The sequence below is a fragment of the Strix aluco genome, chromosome 1 (assembly GCF_031877795.1).
Source record: "Strix aluco isolate bStrAlu1 chromosome 1, bStrAlu1.hap1, whole genome shotgun sequence".
Classification (NCBI taxonomy): domain Eukaryota; kingdom Metazoa; phylum Chordata; class Aves; order Strigiformes; family Strigidae; genus Strix; species Strix aluco.
In genome coordinates this window covers 169,693,950-169,710,166 of record NC_133931.1, presented here as the reverse complement: position 1 = coordinate 169,710,166, position 16,217 = coordinate 169,693,950, and the positions used below count along the sequence as shown (strand labels likewise).

Below are 16,217 nucleotides of genomic sequence, written 5' to 3'. Positions count from 1 at the left end.
AAAAACCACCCAAGAGGGATGCCGTGAGGCTAAATGAACACACAGGCTTTGCAAATAACTCAACAATTTCAGAGATGGTGCAACCCAGGTATTTACAGTCCAGCACCAAAGTAATTGGGCGTTGCAGGGAGACACGGCGTTTCTAACTGCAGTTTCTCTGTTGTGATTCATGCAAGGTCATGGCCACGGGGGACTCTCAAGGCAGGCACCAAACTGGCCGAGAACAAAACGCTTAACTGAAAAACAAAATAGTTCCTTGCAGAAATATGGGCACAAAGCCCTCACAGAATCACAGAATCATCTAGTTTGGAAAAGACCTTGAAGATCATCCAGTCCAACCATTGACCTAACACTACACCAGATCCCTCAATGCTAAGTCAACTCGACTCTTAAACACCTCCAGGGATGGGGACTCCCCCCCCTGCCCTGGGCAGCCCATTCCAACGCCCAACAACCCCTTCTGCAAAGAAATCCTTCCTAAGAGCCAGTCTGACCCTGCCCTGGCGCAGCTTGAGGCCATTCCCTCTTGGCCTGCCGCTGGTTCCTTGGCTCAAGAGACTCATCCCCCCTCTCTGCACCCTCCTTTCAGGGAGTTGGAGAGGGCCAGGAGGTCTCCCCTCAGCCTCCTCTTCTCCAGACTCAACCCCCCCAGTTCCCTCAGCCGCTCCTCGTACGGCTCCTTTGAACCTTTCCTTCTCCATACACTGCAATCCTCCACCAGGCTGCGGTGGATGATAGAATCACAGAATCATTTAGGTTGGAAAAGACCCTTAAGTTCATTGAGTCCAACTGTTAACCCAACACTGGCAAGGTCACCACTAAACCGTGTCCCTGAGTGCCACAGCTTTTAAATACCTCCCAGCATGGTGACTCAACCCCTTCCCTGGACAGCCTTGGTAACCCTTTCAGTGAGGAAATTTTTCCTAATATCCGATCTAAACTGCCCCTGGCACAACCTGAGGCCATTCCCTCTTGGCCTGGCGCTGGGTCCTTGGCTCAAGAGACTCCTCCCCCCTCTCTGCACCCTCCTTTCAGGGAGTTGCAGAGGGCCATGAGGTCTCCCCTCAGCCTCCTCTTCTCCAGACTAACCCCCCCCAGTTCCCTCAGCCGCTCCTCACAGGACTTGTGCTCCAGACCCTGCACCAGCTTTGCTGCTCTTCTCTGGACACGCTCCAGCACCTCAATCTCTTTCTTGTAGTGAGAGGCCCAAAACCAGACACAATATTCATGGTGTGGCCTCACCAGGGCTGAGTACAGGGGAGTGATCACTGCCCTAAGTCCTCCTGGCCATGCTATATCTCATACAAAACTACTTCTCTCGTTCTGATGGCAGGGGAGGGGCAGTGCCAAGCCACCTACAGCCACCAAAAAGCATCTGCCCAGCTAATATTTCAGGATTGGGTTGAAAATTCAGTTCAGGGCCTCACGTTTTTTAAATAAGGAACAAATACTTTCACTCAAACTCTGTATTTTTAGCTCATCAAACTGGGTGATAACCCCTGTGTTGGGGCACTAAGTCCTGACCTGCTTCTGACTGGTTTTACAGCAGAACAGTGTAATATTCACTTTTCCAAAGAGCCTGAAACATATGGAAGATGACAGTATAAAGTCCTCAAAAGCTGAGCTTTGCATTACTTTTTTCAAAAAGCACCAAATATGAGTGGTCCCCTATATTGCTGGGTCGCCGGTTTTATTTTTTTGTAAGAGTCTGACAACCTTTATGAATGTTTAATTGACACCACGTGAGATGCTGAAACCCCTGCAGCATAGTAGCAGCACACCAACAATTTGGACAACGGAGCCAGCAGCGAATATGACCCCAAGCGAGCAGCATGGAAATTTAGCATAAGTACCCGACGTGGAAAATGGGCAAAACAGAGTAGATGGCTAACGGGAACGAGCATTAAGGGCTCTTCAACGGGAGGTCAACAAGAACCTCGGCTACTTGTCTCATTGGGAAACTGCCTGGAGAAAGGCTGAATTCCCCAGCGTCATGGGGGAACTGCTGCAGGTATGTCCAGAGAAGAGCAGCACGGTCTGACCGCTCACATGGGGATGTCCCCATCGGGAAGAGCAGCTGCGGTGCCTCACCGTATGGAGCAGGATGAGCTCAGACATACCCACAGGATGCACACCGCAGCTCCAACAAGCGTGTTTTCCCATAGCTGGGTCTAATTTCTACCTCTCTGCAACAGCTTTAAGGCAGGAAGGAGAATAATGTTGTTTTGTGGGGGGAAAAAACAAGCCCTGCACGTTCCCTCAAAAAAAGGCAAAATGCAGATTTTGCTGGCCTTGTCTCCAAATTCTTCACGTGGCCACAACCAAACAGAAATTAAATGGGAAGGGAGAAAGGCTCCTCTTCCACCTGCATCGAAGTGTGAGGCTGCAGGAGGGAAGGAGCACACAGTTTCCCAAAACCAAGCACAGCCCGATTAACGCTCAAATCGTGCGGAACAAACTGTTTTACCCGTCCATCTGCTCTACGACTGCGCTGAGTAATCCTGACCGCACGACACGCGATGATGCCTTTTGCCAACGAGGTCAATTATGTCACTCTCTCACCACCATCTTTTGGAGAGGCAGGGGTTAGAGATTGGAAACCTTTTGTGCCACTGTTACTAATTGCTGCTGGTTGCGGGACAGGAGGGATTCCCCCAGCTTCCCCAGGTCACAGAAGCTCTGCAGATCCCTGCCTGACTCATAGCAGGTGGTCAGCCTCCACGCTGCTCTTTATCCACCTGCAACCGATGGCAAGACCAGCCGCCCCTCGAGAGCTGGGGGTCCGGAGCCGTGTCAGAGCAATGCAGGTGGGTGCGGTGAAGAAAAGCAAGTTTGGGGGAGTCCAGCAGCGCCCAAAGATGAACAGGAGCGCTGCGCCGCAGAGAACGCTTGCTGGAAAACCTCAGTCTCGAGTGCATTTCAGATTCATTAAACCAATTATTCTGGATGCCTCTGTGCCAGCTCCATGTGTTTTCACTCAAAATAATCCCATCACACTCCATACCTGGAGATTGTCCCGGGCTTAAAAATAAATATATCTCAGCTAGCTTCCCAGTTGATCAGCCCCAGCCCTGGCTCGGTCAGAAGCCTCCTTTCGGGCTGGCCTTGCTGGCACTGCCCTCCCACAGCCTGTCCCCTGTCCCATCCAAGGGGGCCATGCCATTGCCCCCCTGCGTCCCCATCCTCCGTCCATCCCCGCCAGCTGCACCTTCCCATCACCAGCGCTCACCTCGCCCCGTGGGAAACCACTTCAAGGGCTTACTCTCCCACAAAAATTAAACCAAACCAACCAAACAAAAGGGAAAAAAAAAATAAAAATAAAAGCCAGTTAGCTTCCTGAACCAGTTCATGGCGGGGTCAAACACATGCCAGCACAGGCAGGATGCGGCCACAGTAGGATCCACTCGGACGGGTGTAAAAGGTTGTTAAACTCCAGCTTACAGCCACAGTTTCACAGATGCACAAAAGCCAGCGCTTAAACAAAGGTCTGGCCGTCCTCCTCCCCACCCCTCCTGTTTGCAAGGTCTCCCTGTGAACCTGGTCCAGGAATCGAAGCAGAGAAACCAAGCGTTTCCTTTTTCCTGCTGGGCTAGTTTTAACCTGGCTGGGTTTGTTTTAACCTCAGCTCACCAGAGGGAGGGCAGAGACAGCAGCAAAAGCTTTCTTCCCCAGTAGCAGTGGCTTATGTCTGCATGGCAGCATCTTGGGAACTACAGCCGAAGCAAAATACTTGTATTTATTTGGCTCCCTTGCACAAAACCTGTCAAACAGTGCGTGGAGGAGACAGCTGTGACTGTCACTGTTTCCAGGGATTATGGCAAGGAGCTGTGAAGAAGCAGACATGAATTCGAGTCTTGGCTATAACCACCAACTCTGCACATCCCTAAGGGAAACAAAGAGATCCACCTTCCTACAAAAGCCAGCATAGCTCCTTATTTCACAGCACTGTCATCAGTGATGGACAGACAGATTCACACAGACAGACTATTCACCTGCAGGCTTTTACTTCCCACCTCTCTGTTGTGTACAGCACTGTTTTAAGTAATTATATATTAGCACTCCCCTACTCCCAGACCTTATTTCCCAGCCCTTCCTAACCACATAGTCACAAAAGGTTTCCAGAGTTTAAGAAAAAAGAAACCACCAACATATTTCACGCTGGCCACAAGACAAACAAAAGGAGTGTTCAAGAACATACTGCTTTTCAGCTTTTACTATCAACAGTTTTCTCTGCTGATACCAATTAAGCAACACAACACCAGAGCGTGCCAGGCCAAGGACCTCGCTGCAGGGCACCAAGAAACACCCCAGATCTCCAGCAAACTCCAGGTCCAAATTAACACCCAAGCACACTTGACTCCATCTTCACCATCACTCCAGGGATGCCCAAGCCCTGTCACCCCAGACCCTGGAGTACACCGACACAGCTCTGGAGAACCCTCTTGTCTCAACGTCAACAACCTTCCTGGGGTGGCACTGTAGAGAGGCCCTCAAGGAACGTTTCCCAAGGTTAGATGACCAACCGACCGCTCCTGGCCGCCCACTGCGCCTGTGTTTGTGTGTCGCTGGTGGAAGCACAATCATTTTGTCTGCAGGTTTCCATCTCCAACCCCGCTGCGATAGTTTATTACTTTCCTAATAAAGTCTGAATAGAAATGAAGCCTTTGTAGCCCTAAGTGTGCGTTTTATTCTTGCTATAATAACTTTACTACGCTCTGTTTCCACAGCAACTGTTTTCTCAACCGCTTGGTGCTTTGCTTTCAGGAACGCAAGGCTGCTTCGCTCCACCAAAATAAAAACCAAGCAGAAAAACAAAACTGAGGACAGCAGCAAGCCAAGCTGCCGGACCACACACCAATCTTCAGCCGGAGAGATGCTTCGGTCAGAGTCCAGCAGCATTTGCAGATTGACCAACTCTTTGGGACAGCCAGGGAAAGAGGCAGGAAGGTTCCTCGTCCGCGGCGATGGCAGGAAAACACGGCGCAGAGCTACGCTGCAAAGGAAACGAGCAGTGCCGTGGCCTTCCTCCCCCTCCTAGCTCTCCTGCCAGCACAGGCAGGCGTGGAGGAGCAGGGAAGCGATCTGGCTGCAAAGCGAAAGCAGCGTTAAACAAAAGGTTGGGCTGAGGCCAAAGCAATTTTTTCCGACGTGATGCACAACACAGCCATGAAAGCTTTAGTGCCGGTGCAGGGAGGCGAAGCGAAGGAGTAGGTGGGAGACCCTTCCTGCACAAACACAGCCTAAAGGTCACACAGCCTCGGAGGCAAGGCTTTTTTGGCCAGAAGAGTGGAAGAAACAGCTATTATGCTCGTTAGGTTGTTGCATTACAAAGGCTCGATGCAGAGAAAGGCATGTCCCTTGCTCAGGTGAGCGCACACAGCAGCATGGCAGCCAAGCCGGGGCTGAGCTGTGCTGCTCCAGCATCTCCCGCACGATGACCTCCACCTTGGTTTTGCTGACAACCACTTTTGGAAAATGAGCAGCATCCCCTTGAGCCACCAGATAGTCTGTTTTAAAAGAAAAACACCCAGGTCTTTTACTGGGAAATTACCTAGTAGTGGATCCTGTTATTTAGCTGCAGCAATCAAACGCTGTCCCAGAAGAATTTAATAGCAGCAAAGGTGATTGCAAAAGGAAGAAAAAAAGCCTGTACATCCAGAACATGCTTGCACAATAAGGTCTACAATTGTAAATGCTAAATACTACTTCACAGCAAAAACCTCTTCCATACAACCGTTCCTCCCTAAATTACAGAAAAACTACCACACCACCCACCTTTTAAGTGAAGAAACCAAGGGACGGCAGCAAGGAAGGAGAAGGTGGAATCTGAATGCAGGAACTCAGATATATACACACACACACACACTTATATTATATGGACAATACTGAAATACGTGCCTACCACAAGCATTTCCACAGAAGCCAACAGCACAACCATCTGCTTTACTCCCTTGGAAATTCAAATGCTACAGACAAAGGATGCTTATAAGCCACTTTATACGTTGCTGTGCCAGTTCATGGCATTTCAAAGCAGAGATCTCATTCTTTTCTTTATTATTCTCTCCTATTATTTTTTACACCTCAATACAACTAAACGTTTTTGGAGATCTCTCCTTAAGCTGATCTGACAGAGAACCTGAGCAAGCAGGAACAAGGCACCCACTTTTTGCCTCTGATGGGTGCCACCAACACTTACCTCGGCACAAATCCCCCAGCAGTCCCAAGCAACCTGGATTTTTACAGCACAGGCAAGTACGTCACCCAGGGCCAACCACCAGTTTCTCCACAGACCCACAGGCACCCCTGTGGCTCAGCTCGGTGCCTTGTTTCTCACGAAGCGATGGGAATGACCTGAAGCTGCCACATTTTAGACACAAAGCCATCTGCATGCCAAGAGACACAGGAACGATAGCAAAATTAAAGGAAGCGAAGAGCAGCGTGCCTGCACAAGCTCAATCTGAGTTAGCTGCAAGAAACGAGTGAAATCTGGATATTTACAGAGCAGATGTTCTTATTTCAGCCAGTTCCTAACTTTTGGCAAACAACCCGAGGCCTTAGATGCTTCACATGGTCTTCACCACTAGCCTGGATTAGCCTTCAAGGTGCTTTGCTGTAAAGGTCACTTGATTTTTGCTCATTAACAACGTCCTTTGCAGCTCTCCTAAATCCACTCAGGAATGCCTTTGCTGCTTAGATCAGCTTTAGATCCCCATTTCTGCACCACGTTTGCAATTTAAGAAGCGCATCCCAAAGTTCACATATATGCTACTTTTCCCTGTCGGCTTTTGTATTTCAAATCACTTTCTTCCAGATGAAAATACATTACCCTTGAAATGTTAATACTTTACACTAGACGATCTGAGGAGTGGGATGATTTGCATTTGCTGTATTTATGGATCTAAGGGCATGAGGAAAACAAATGTCAAGCCCTAGTTAAAAAAAAAAAAAAAAACAACACCGAGAAGATGCTGTGAGTTGTCAGAGGAAACAGAACCAAATCTGAATAAAGGAAAAGCTTTTAAAAGCTTCAAAAATAGACTCTGAAAAGGAATCAAACACTTACAGGAGAGGAAAAGCTTCAAACTGACTTTTAACTACATTGCTCTTGTTCAACAAACACCTTCTTGAATTTTACCACAATTTACAAAGCCTGTTGCCTTCCCAGTAATAACCATCATGCACTTCCTTCAGTAAGAGATACCAAGTGAAATTCCTGTAGGAATCGTTGTAGGTTCAGGCCTGCTCTCCTACGGATTTGACCCCTGGGTATGTTCTCCAATGTTTAATAAAGCAGGAGCTCCAATCAAAACATTTTCCACAATTAAACTTCACATTAAATGTCTCAAATCAGTTCCCTGAAAGCTGGAAACAGCTGAGCTCACACTGAATGTTTCAGTAGGGTGGTAAAAAAAAAAAAAAAGTCTCCTTCTAGATCCAACCTCTTTCCCTGAAGCTTGTAGGGGCCTCGTAGGTACAGAGTGCCCACCTCCATCACTCCAGCATGAAACCAGTCAACGAGACCAGCAGGAGAGACACAATCCCATCAGCCTTGCCTCTCTGGGAAAACAGGGCTTCTCTGATAAAAAATAAAAAGCTACCCACAACAGGTAATTTAAATAACCAAAAGAACAAGTACTTATAGAGACAAGTTTATCCATTTGAAGGCGAAACAAGATTCCCCCAACAGAGAGCTGACACACCAGACGTATCTCCTGACGCTACTGCAACTTATCCCTCCAGCTCTGCGTCGGCCTTTGGAGCTCCTCCTCATTCGGCACGAGCACGCTATCGGCGAGGGATGAAAGGAGGCTTTGTGACAGTTATTATTTCCACGGAGCCCATTCAAAAGCGCCAGCAAAAAGGCAACCCAGGCGGCACAGCTGGGACTACTGAGCAGTAGATTAAAGGAGCCAAGGTTTTAGCACTGTCTAGTTTGGGTTGAAAAGGAGCACTTAATCTTTTTTTATGGGTACAGATGAAAAGAGAAAAATTATGTAAAAACCCTCTGTCCATTACCATGGCAATGCAAAAGTAAGTCAAGACTAATGAGCGTCAGGAAAACCAGATCTCAAACTTTCTGCTGGTTTCTCCTAGGAGAGTTAACCCTCCACTTACAAGATATGCCCCCGACAGGGTTTATAATATCACAGCAGTTTCATACTTAAAAAAAAAAAAGACAGAAAACATCCAGCATGCTTTTCAAAGATTTTGCCTCCAAGCACCAACTTCTGTTGGGCTGCTCCACTGGTGGCAACGGTGCCTTGCTGGTGATGACAAAAAGCAACATGAAAAAGAGGGTCTAAGTCAAGACGGTTTTGCCTAAAGCATCTCCTTGCACTAGCCTCGGCCTAAGGAACAGCATCCCAAACACCCTGGGAGTGGCCCCGACAGCTCAGAAGCACATGCGGTGGGTGAGGGACAGGGGGGTGCTAGCCATGATGGAGAAGAAAGGATGTCAGGGCTCAAATGGGACCAGCGTTGAGGGCTTCTGGTCCTTATCATGCCTGTATCGCACCGCAAGCTTCTCTCCCTTCCATTTAGTCACTCCAATTTGTTTTACATCTCCCCCCAGGTCATCCTTTCCCGCTCTGACACATCGAGCGCGCTGGCCCATCCTTGCTGAACTGCTGAGCCTCAGCCAGGACACAGGAGCCCATCAAAGAGCCAGACAAAACAGAAGAGGATTGCTACGCCTGTCCTCCTAGCACAGAGCCGCTCCGTCCGGTGAGTCCAGCGCTGCCGGCTGCCCGTCCATCTCCAACCTACTGCCACCCAAATCACAGAATCCTCTGGGTTGGAAAAGCCCTTGAAGCTCCTCCAGCCCAACCATGAACCTCACCCTGACCGTTCCCAACTCCACCAGATCCCTCAGCGCTGGGTCAACCCGACTCTTCAACCCCTCCAGGGATGGGGACTCCCCCCCTGCCCTGGGCAGCCCATTCCAACGCCCAACAACCCCTTCTGCAAAGAAATCCTTCCTAAGAGCCAGTCTGACCCTGCCCTGGTGCAGCTTGAGGCCATTCCCTCTTGGCCTGGCGCTGGTTCCTTGGCTCAAAGAGACTCATCCCCCCTCTCTGCACCCTCCTTTCAGGGAGTTGCAGAGGGCCATGAGGTCTCCCCTCAGCCTCCTCTTCTCCAGACTCAACCCCCCCAGTTCCCTCAGCCGCTCCCCATCAGACCTGTGCTCCAAATCCTCCCTGCACACAGTGGGCTTTGCTGTCTCTTTGTCTTTACAGGGGCCATAAGCTGTATTTTCGAAACAGGGGGAAAAAAAAATCACCCCGAAACCCTAGAAACTGGCGGGGAAAGGGCAGAGGTGGATCCAAAGCTTCTCTCAACACCTTTAACTGCATTCAGCGTATGACAGCCTGACCCAGCACACCTTAAACCTCACTGCTCGCCGTCTCACAAAGCTGAATTTGGGATGTTTTCTCTGAACACCCTCCTCTCCCCCTTGTCATCCAAATTAACGCAGCAGCAATGCGCCACAGCCCCGTCACGCCACCGGCGGCCATGAAGTATTTCCTCCCATTTCAATAGCAGCCACACACGAGATTATTTCAACAGCTGGATCAAAGGAGCAGACCCAGGTTACAAGCAGCATCCAAGATGACAGTTCCTCTATTCGGATATCTATCGCTAAAAATAAGTAGCTGTGGGAAAGTACTTAGGTCCTTGCAAGAAAGATAACGTACGTACTTCTGTATTTCACTACTTCTTTGCTTCTCTGGTACTATCCAGAGGAAAAGGCCTATCAAACCCTTTACTAAATATACATACACATATTTTTAACTAAAATAAAAGTCCTCCCTAAGCCAAAAGCATTTGTGACCACACACACACACTATACTGGGATGCCTAAACCCACCAAAGGGCCTGTGACCTTCCCCTCTCCCACCCTTTTTTTTTTTTTTTTTTTTTTTTACCAGCAGAGCTTTCCTTATCATGCATGGATCCCCAAATCAGCTCAGCTTTCAGAGACCTCAGTATTTTTAAGATGCAAGGTCCAATTTACAAGGTGCTTACACACTGCAGGACGTGCGTCCTGGAAAAACTGACATTACGTGGTGATTTTAACGGGGTTAAAAGCAAGGTAAACTTTGGTGGACGCCGCACCCAAGCAAAGACTTCGTCTAACTCTAAACTGGGCAGATGGGAATGCATCAGAGAACCGGTTTCAAGGGCAACCTGCAGACAAGCATTTCATAAATACAAGTAACTACAGTTAATTATCAACTTGCTCAGCAGAAAGCTGTGGTTATGGAAATACAGCTTCTTCTGTCTTACAGGAAGAACTTGCAACAAAATTCGAGTTTTCAGATAGGCAGGGACAATGGCTCCCCTTAGACCAGGCAGCGGTGATCAACAGAGCTATCTCCTGACTTCTCATCCAGGACAAGGACTTGCTTTCTGCTCCAAACACCATTTTGGACTGAACCCTCCATTAAGCAAAGTTTCCCAAAAGCTTCAGTCTGATCTGTAGCACCGCAATTTTATAGTTGAGGTGATGCAAGTGTTTTCAGCTTTCCATGGGAAGCACCACGCCGCTGCACTCCTCTTTTTAATCTGGAAAATTGCAAAGTGCTGTTGAAACTCAGCCTGTAAGGTCTCCATCCTGAAAATACCCGTAGCTTTGCATGTCTCACTAATGGTCAGACTTCTCCAGCTTGCTCCAGCAAGCGCTTGCAGGACCTCGGTGTGTGCAAACACAGAACCACCTCCAGCCAGGTAGCGTTAAACAGATTCAGGAGACCTTGCTCCCCCATTTTCCTTCAAAATTTATAGTTAGGTGATAGTCAGGAACAGTTAAACTGAAGACAGCAAATACAACCATGCTAAGCTAACGCTTGAATCGGGCAAAAGTTTTTCTTCAGCTAAAAAAGTCTTCCTGAGAAACAAACAGAACGTTTTAATCTGATTTTCAGCCATTAGGCAAGAAAAGGAGACAGAGCAGATAATCAGGGCTTTATCACACAAAAGTGCAAGGATAAAGCCTCAGCGCTGTCGTTAGCATCAGCACAGAGCACGCTACGGACCAGTTCAGCACTTACACAGCTTTTGCTGCCTGTACTCAGTCATCTGAAAAATAAAAGCCATACAAAGAATCCCGTTCCTCAGCCCTTAACCCCACAGGCACCCTTCTTTAGGAGAAGTCTGCAACGCACGGTACAATTTAGGAAAAGCCTGTCCCTGCTTTCCCCTGCTGCAGGATCTCGGGAGCTGGAACCGTTTGCTACTTAAAACAACCAAAAAAAGCCAACTTCAAACTTGAAAAGACTTACGTCACCGCGTGACCTTTCACAAGGCTCCCTGCAAAAACTTGGTGGGGTTTTCCTGTTAATTGAACGTGGCGGTGAAAACATGAGCTAAGCACGAGTTATATAAGCGACCAGCTTCAGAAAGACTTTTTGAAGTGTCATAAGCTGGCAGAAAACGTGCACAGCCCCATTAAAGACTGCGGTACTTCCCTGTGTATTTGCTCTCCTCCAGCACAGCGGAAAGCTTACCTTCAAGACTGCTCCTGCCACCTTCTCATTTGATTTCCCAATGGCTTCTAGATAACAGGATACTGTGGGGCTTTTTTCAGATTCCTTTTCCTTGGTTTGAGATTTTTTGGGGGGGATATAAAACAGGGAGAGACGATCTTTCAATTTGCAGGACTCACAGAAAGAGTAACGCTCGTACAAAGCAAAAAAAGGCTCTGCTACCCATCCTGGCTGAGCCTGCACGGATCAGACTTATCCCAAGGAAGTAAAAACAGTCTCAAATAATAACCTGGTGCCCCGGTTGCTCAGAAGCACCAAGCGAAGCCTGAGTGAGTCAGACTGAAAGATGGGATTTGGGCATTTCAGCTACAGAGTGGCAATTCAAAGGCGAGCAGCCACAGACAGAGCAGGCTGTGCAGCAACCCTCAGGGCTCGTAAGCTTAGGGAGGAACTGCTGCAAGATACTTCGATTTGATTTTTTTTTTAGGGAGGAGGGAAAAAAAAAAAAAAGAGAGGAAAGTTGCAAACCAAGATTACAGTTACACAATTTTTTTCCAGAACAGGAAGCAATATTCAATATGCCACCAAGTCAGAGCCCCCAATTAGACTGCTTGCTACAGAAAGACACTTTTCTTTAAATTGAACAAGGAAACAGCCTCTCTCATACAGTACCTGATCCTCGACACTGCAAACTCTGCTGACACCAAAGCCATACACTGAGGTTGGGAATCCAGCGTTGCAGACTGTTTTAAGCAAGTGGTGGCTGGCATTTCTCAAACATAAATAACACCCAGAACTCAAACACACACACCTTTTATTGAGTAAAAACCCCCATTTGCTGGCGATCAATAAAAGGCGGTGCCACAGCAGAAGCACGGCAGAAAGCACGAGATCATCTGTTGCCTGGGGATTACCTCACTTGTTTCCTCTGATTGGGAAAGATGAGCATCACCTTCCTCTGAAAACTGAGCGCAGGACGCAATTTGAGGAGAATTCTTGAACTGAAGGAGGCTCCTTGTTGGATGTTAAGTACCCACTGCCTAAGCGTACAGAAAGGCAGCAGAAAGCACAGCACCTTCTCTCCTGCAAACCCCAGCAGCAGGCGAGGATCAGCTGGTCCCCTCTTCCTCTCTATCCCCCACACCTTCTGCCAAGATTTGGGCTGTTGCAAGCACCACAAGAGACTCGGGAAAGACCTAACTAGTTAGATGACAGCTTCTGTAGGTGAGATCACTCACAAGGAAATCCCACAAGGGCTGGCAGAAGGGTTGTAAAATCACGCTTAGCTGAGCGATGAGACAACAGGTGGAATTCAGAGCCTGGAGTAAAGCAACACACACAGGGGGGGAAAAATCGTTCTGTGAGCAGGGAACGGGCTCCCAGTGAGCTCTGCTGCTGGGGAAAGGTTCCAGCTGAGACTGCTAGGACTAGAAAAGGTAGATGAGTTCTGATGGTTCGTGTGGCCAAAGTCAGAATATAGGAAGAAAAAAAACAAAACAACAGGAAATCACGTGCCAGCACCGTAAGCCCATGAGTGCCCCACATTTAATGGCTGGACTAGATGATCTTCAAAGACTTTTCCAACCTAGATGATTCTGAGCCAGGTATGCAGTCCCAGATCCCCTCACGGCAAAAGGGCATCCCAGCACTCAGGGAGGTACCGGGGAAAGTCACCAAGATGATCCCAAGAGATCTGTATACAAGATCCAGACCGCACCTTATATCTGGAAGAGAGCCCGAGCACACTATAAAATCACCAACACGAAGACGGAACGATTACTTCGTGTTTTTCTACGAGGGCTGTGTGAGAGAGCACCCAAGGCAACTTTCATTTCATGGGTTTAAAGCCACCATTTTGTCATTAAACGGTGGAACTCTGTCTCAGGAGGCTAAAAAAGCCAAAAGTAAAAAGGGATTTAGAAAAGCTTGGACAAACTCACCAGGACAGGTCTACCAGGAGCCATCACGGACTGCCCTCAAAGATGCAGTACGCTGGCACTGTGCACGAGATACTACTCGTGGAAAAGAAGTAAGAACAGCTTTAGCCCTCGCAGGGAGAGTCAGAAAATCTCACCCAAAATTTAAAACAACGCAGCAATAAAGCAGATGAGAACAACAACGCCCTCCACGATCCCTCTGTCTCGGTCTCTCTAAATTTGCCAGACAGGATAGAAAAGAAAGGAAAGAGCTTTTCTTTTGGAAGGAGCTTTTCTTTCCAACTGCTTTTCTTCTTGATAAGGCTGGGCACAGGACTGTAACCCACCTTCCCCTTTCGGAAAGCTCAGCGCTCTGATAATAACAGACATCTCAAGGCAAGAGACACAGCGGAATGTGCTCGGCCTGCCCACCAAAGTCACGTCTCCCGTTAACAACTCCAAGAGAAGGTCCCTCAGTCGAGGGACAGGACATATTCCCACATTACCAGACCATACGAACCTTGATCAACAGATTCAGGATGATGTGGCAGAAGGTGAGCAGAGCTAGCGCCACCTTATTAGCCTAAAAGAGGGGAATTAAGCAATGCCAGGGTGTGCCGAGACAGGCTGGAGTGTGGCTGCCTTCCTCAGTAGGAGCTGCCGAGGTATTAATGGCCAAGTTGCTCAAGTTTACTCCATCCTTCTTTTACCCCCAATAAAAAAAAAATTCTCTATGTTAATATTCTGAGCTCAGCATTCACGGAGGCAACAACAACAACCAGGTAAAATAACTGGAGTTTTTTGGGTGAGGGTTCAACCCACCACAAAATTTTTCAGATAAACTCCTTAAGAACCGACCCCAGATATTTTGCGACCAGCAGCACCATCCACAGTGCACACAGCCAAGAAGAAAATCCCAATTTACAAACCCGCTTGGCCCTGGCTTGGTCAGGCAACATGCCCGGGTTCCTCAAGTATCCTCAAGCCTGTGCTTAAGGCAATCGGGTCTCAACGTCTCTGTGGAAGAGAAGTTTAAAGCCCAGGAAGTGACAAAGAGATATGTTATTAATTAACCCCAGGGTGAACCTCTGTTTCATCCTCGCTACCAAACGCAGCTTGCAGCCTGGATTTCAGATGTGATGCAAACACAGTGAGCTGGGGAGATAACATGGAAAAATCAAGAGGCTTAATCCCATGAGGCAGGTGTTCTGCAAAGACCAGAGGCAGCACAGAAAAGCAAGAGGAAACCTGAGACCAGGCAGGCCACAGGGTCTTACGCCAGCACGGACCCTGCAGATGGGACCAAAGAGACCCAACACCATCACCGGGGCATCAGCCAAACTCCAAGCCCCCTCCTCCTGCGCTTGCACCCCTGCCTTTCCTTACATCCCTCTTACCCCACGTCCCCTTCCTCACAGCAGGGGACCCCCTCTGCCCCACTCCTCTCTGCTCCTCTCCCTCCCACACCACAGCCCCCTCACCACTGCTCTCCCACCCCTCTACTCCCCACCCCACCAGACACCAGCCATTCTCCCCCCATTAACCCCCAGCACTCCATAACCTGACCCCATCGCTGTGCCCAGTCCCACCAGCCTGGTGATCCCAGACCCCTCAGCCAAGCACCCCTGAACCCCCACTTCACCATTACCACCGTCTCCCCACCCTCAGGCCCTCCTGGCCCCCCCCCAGCTCCCCCTTTACCCCCTGCTCTCTGCCCCAGACCCCTCCCTACCCCCAGGACCCGCCTCCAACCTCTCTTTCTAGCTCCAGACCTCACTACCTGCTGTTTCTTGCCCTTCTACCCCGCAGCCCTCACCCCACTACACCCCCAGGCCCACCCCACACTTCTGTCCCCCAACCTCTCCTAAGATCCCCCAGCTCCCCAACCTCTCCTACACCCGTGACTTCTCCTCCAGGCTCTCTGCCCCCCATGTCCCCAATAACTTCAGACCCACCCGAGACCCTCTGACACACACACTCCCACCCCAACATCCCCAGGCCCACACCAGACCCTCTGTGCCCCCTCCCAAATCCCCAAGCTCAACCCAGACCCTCTGCCCACCCCAGGCCCACCCCGACCCTTGCCCCTTCCCCACATCCCCAGGCCCACTCCGGACCCTCACACCCCTCCACCGCCCACCCCAGACACCCCACACCGCCATACCCGCACCGACCTGAAGCGTGCGCTGCCGCAGGGCCCGCAGCCTCTCCCGCCGCCGCCGCGCCTCCTCCTCCAGCCTCCCCAAAACCGGGCCCGCCGCCTCCTCCTCCTCCGCCGCCGCCGCCTCCACACCGCCGCCGGGCGCCGCCATCTTCCTCCCGCTCCCCGCGCTCCGTACAGCCCGCAGTGCGCATGCGGAGCAGGCGCGACCCATCGAGCGCCGAGCGTATCGATAGGCAAACCGCGGCGGGGCGGGGGGGGGGCAATCGGCGGGGGGGAAGAGCGCGGGGAGGGGGGGGGGCATAAAAAAAAAATAAAAATCAATCTCAAAAAAAAAATTAAAAATTTAAAAAAGGTAAACATCAAATCTTCCTCTTCCGCCCGGCCAGGCTTATTCCCCCGCCCTCCGAGGGCGCGCAAGGCTCAGCTGGTTTAATGGGGGGGGTGGGGGGTAATTATTGGGGAGAGCATTTTACCTTCCCCACCCCCCTTTTTACCGCCCCCCCGAAGGGCTGCTGGAAGGGAAAAAGCGGAGTGGGAAGGAACAACTCTCCCCCCGCCCCGCAGCAGGTACCCGGTACCAGGGGGGTCCTGTCACCGCCCCCCCCCCTCCCCGTACCTGGGGGAGGGCCCGCGGGGGGGGCGGAGCTGCCG

At 49.9% G+C, this 16,217-nt stretch overlaps 1 protein-coding gene across 1 annotated transcript in view; it reads right to left on the bottom strand.

The window, feature by feature from the left end:
- CCDC12 (coiled-coil domain containing 12) overlaps positions 1-15,779 on the bottom strand; it is a 41,998-nt gene extending 26,219 nt beyond the window's left edge. Inside the window, exon 1 of the mRNA XM_074845037.1 lies at positions 15,577-15,779. Coding sequence (XP_074701138.1) covers positions 15,577-15,777 — 201 coding nt within the window. The 5' untranslated portion in view covers positions 15,778-15,779. The remainder of the gene's footprint in view (positions 1-15,576) is intronic.
- Positions 15,780-16,217: the final 438 nt, after the last annotated feature.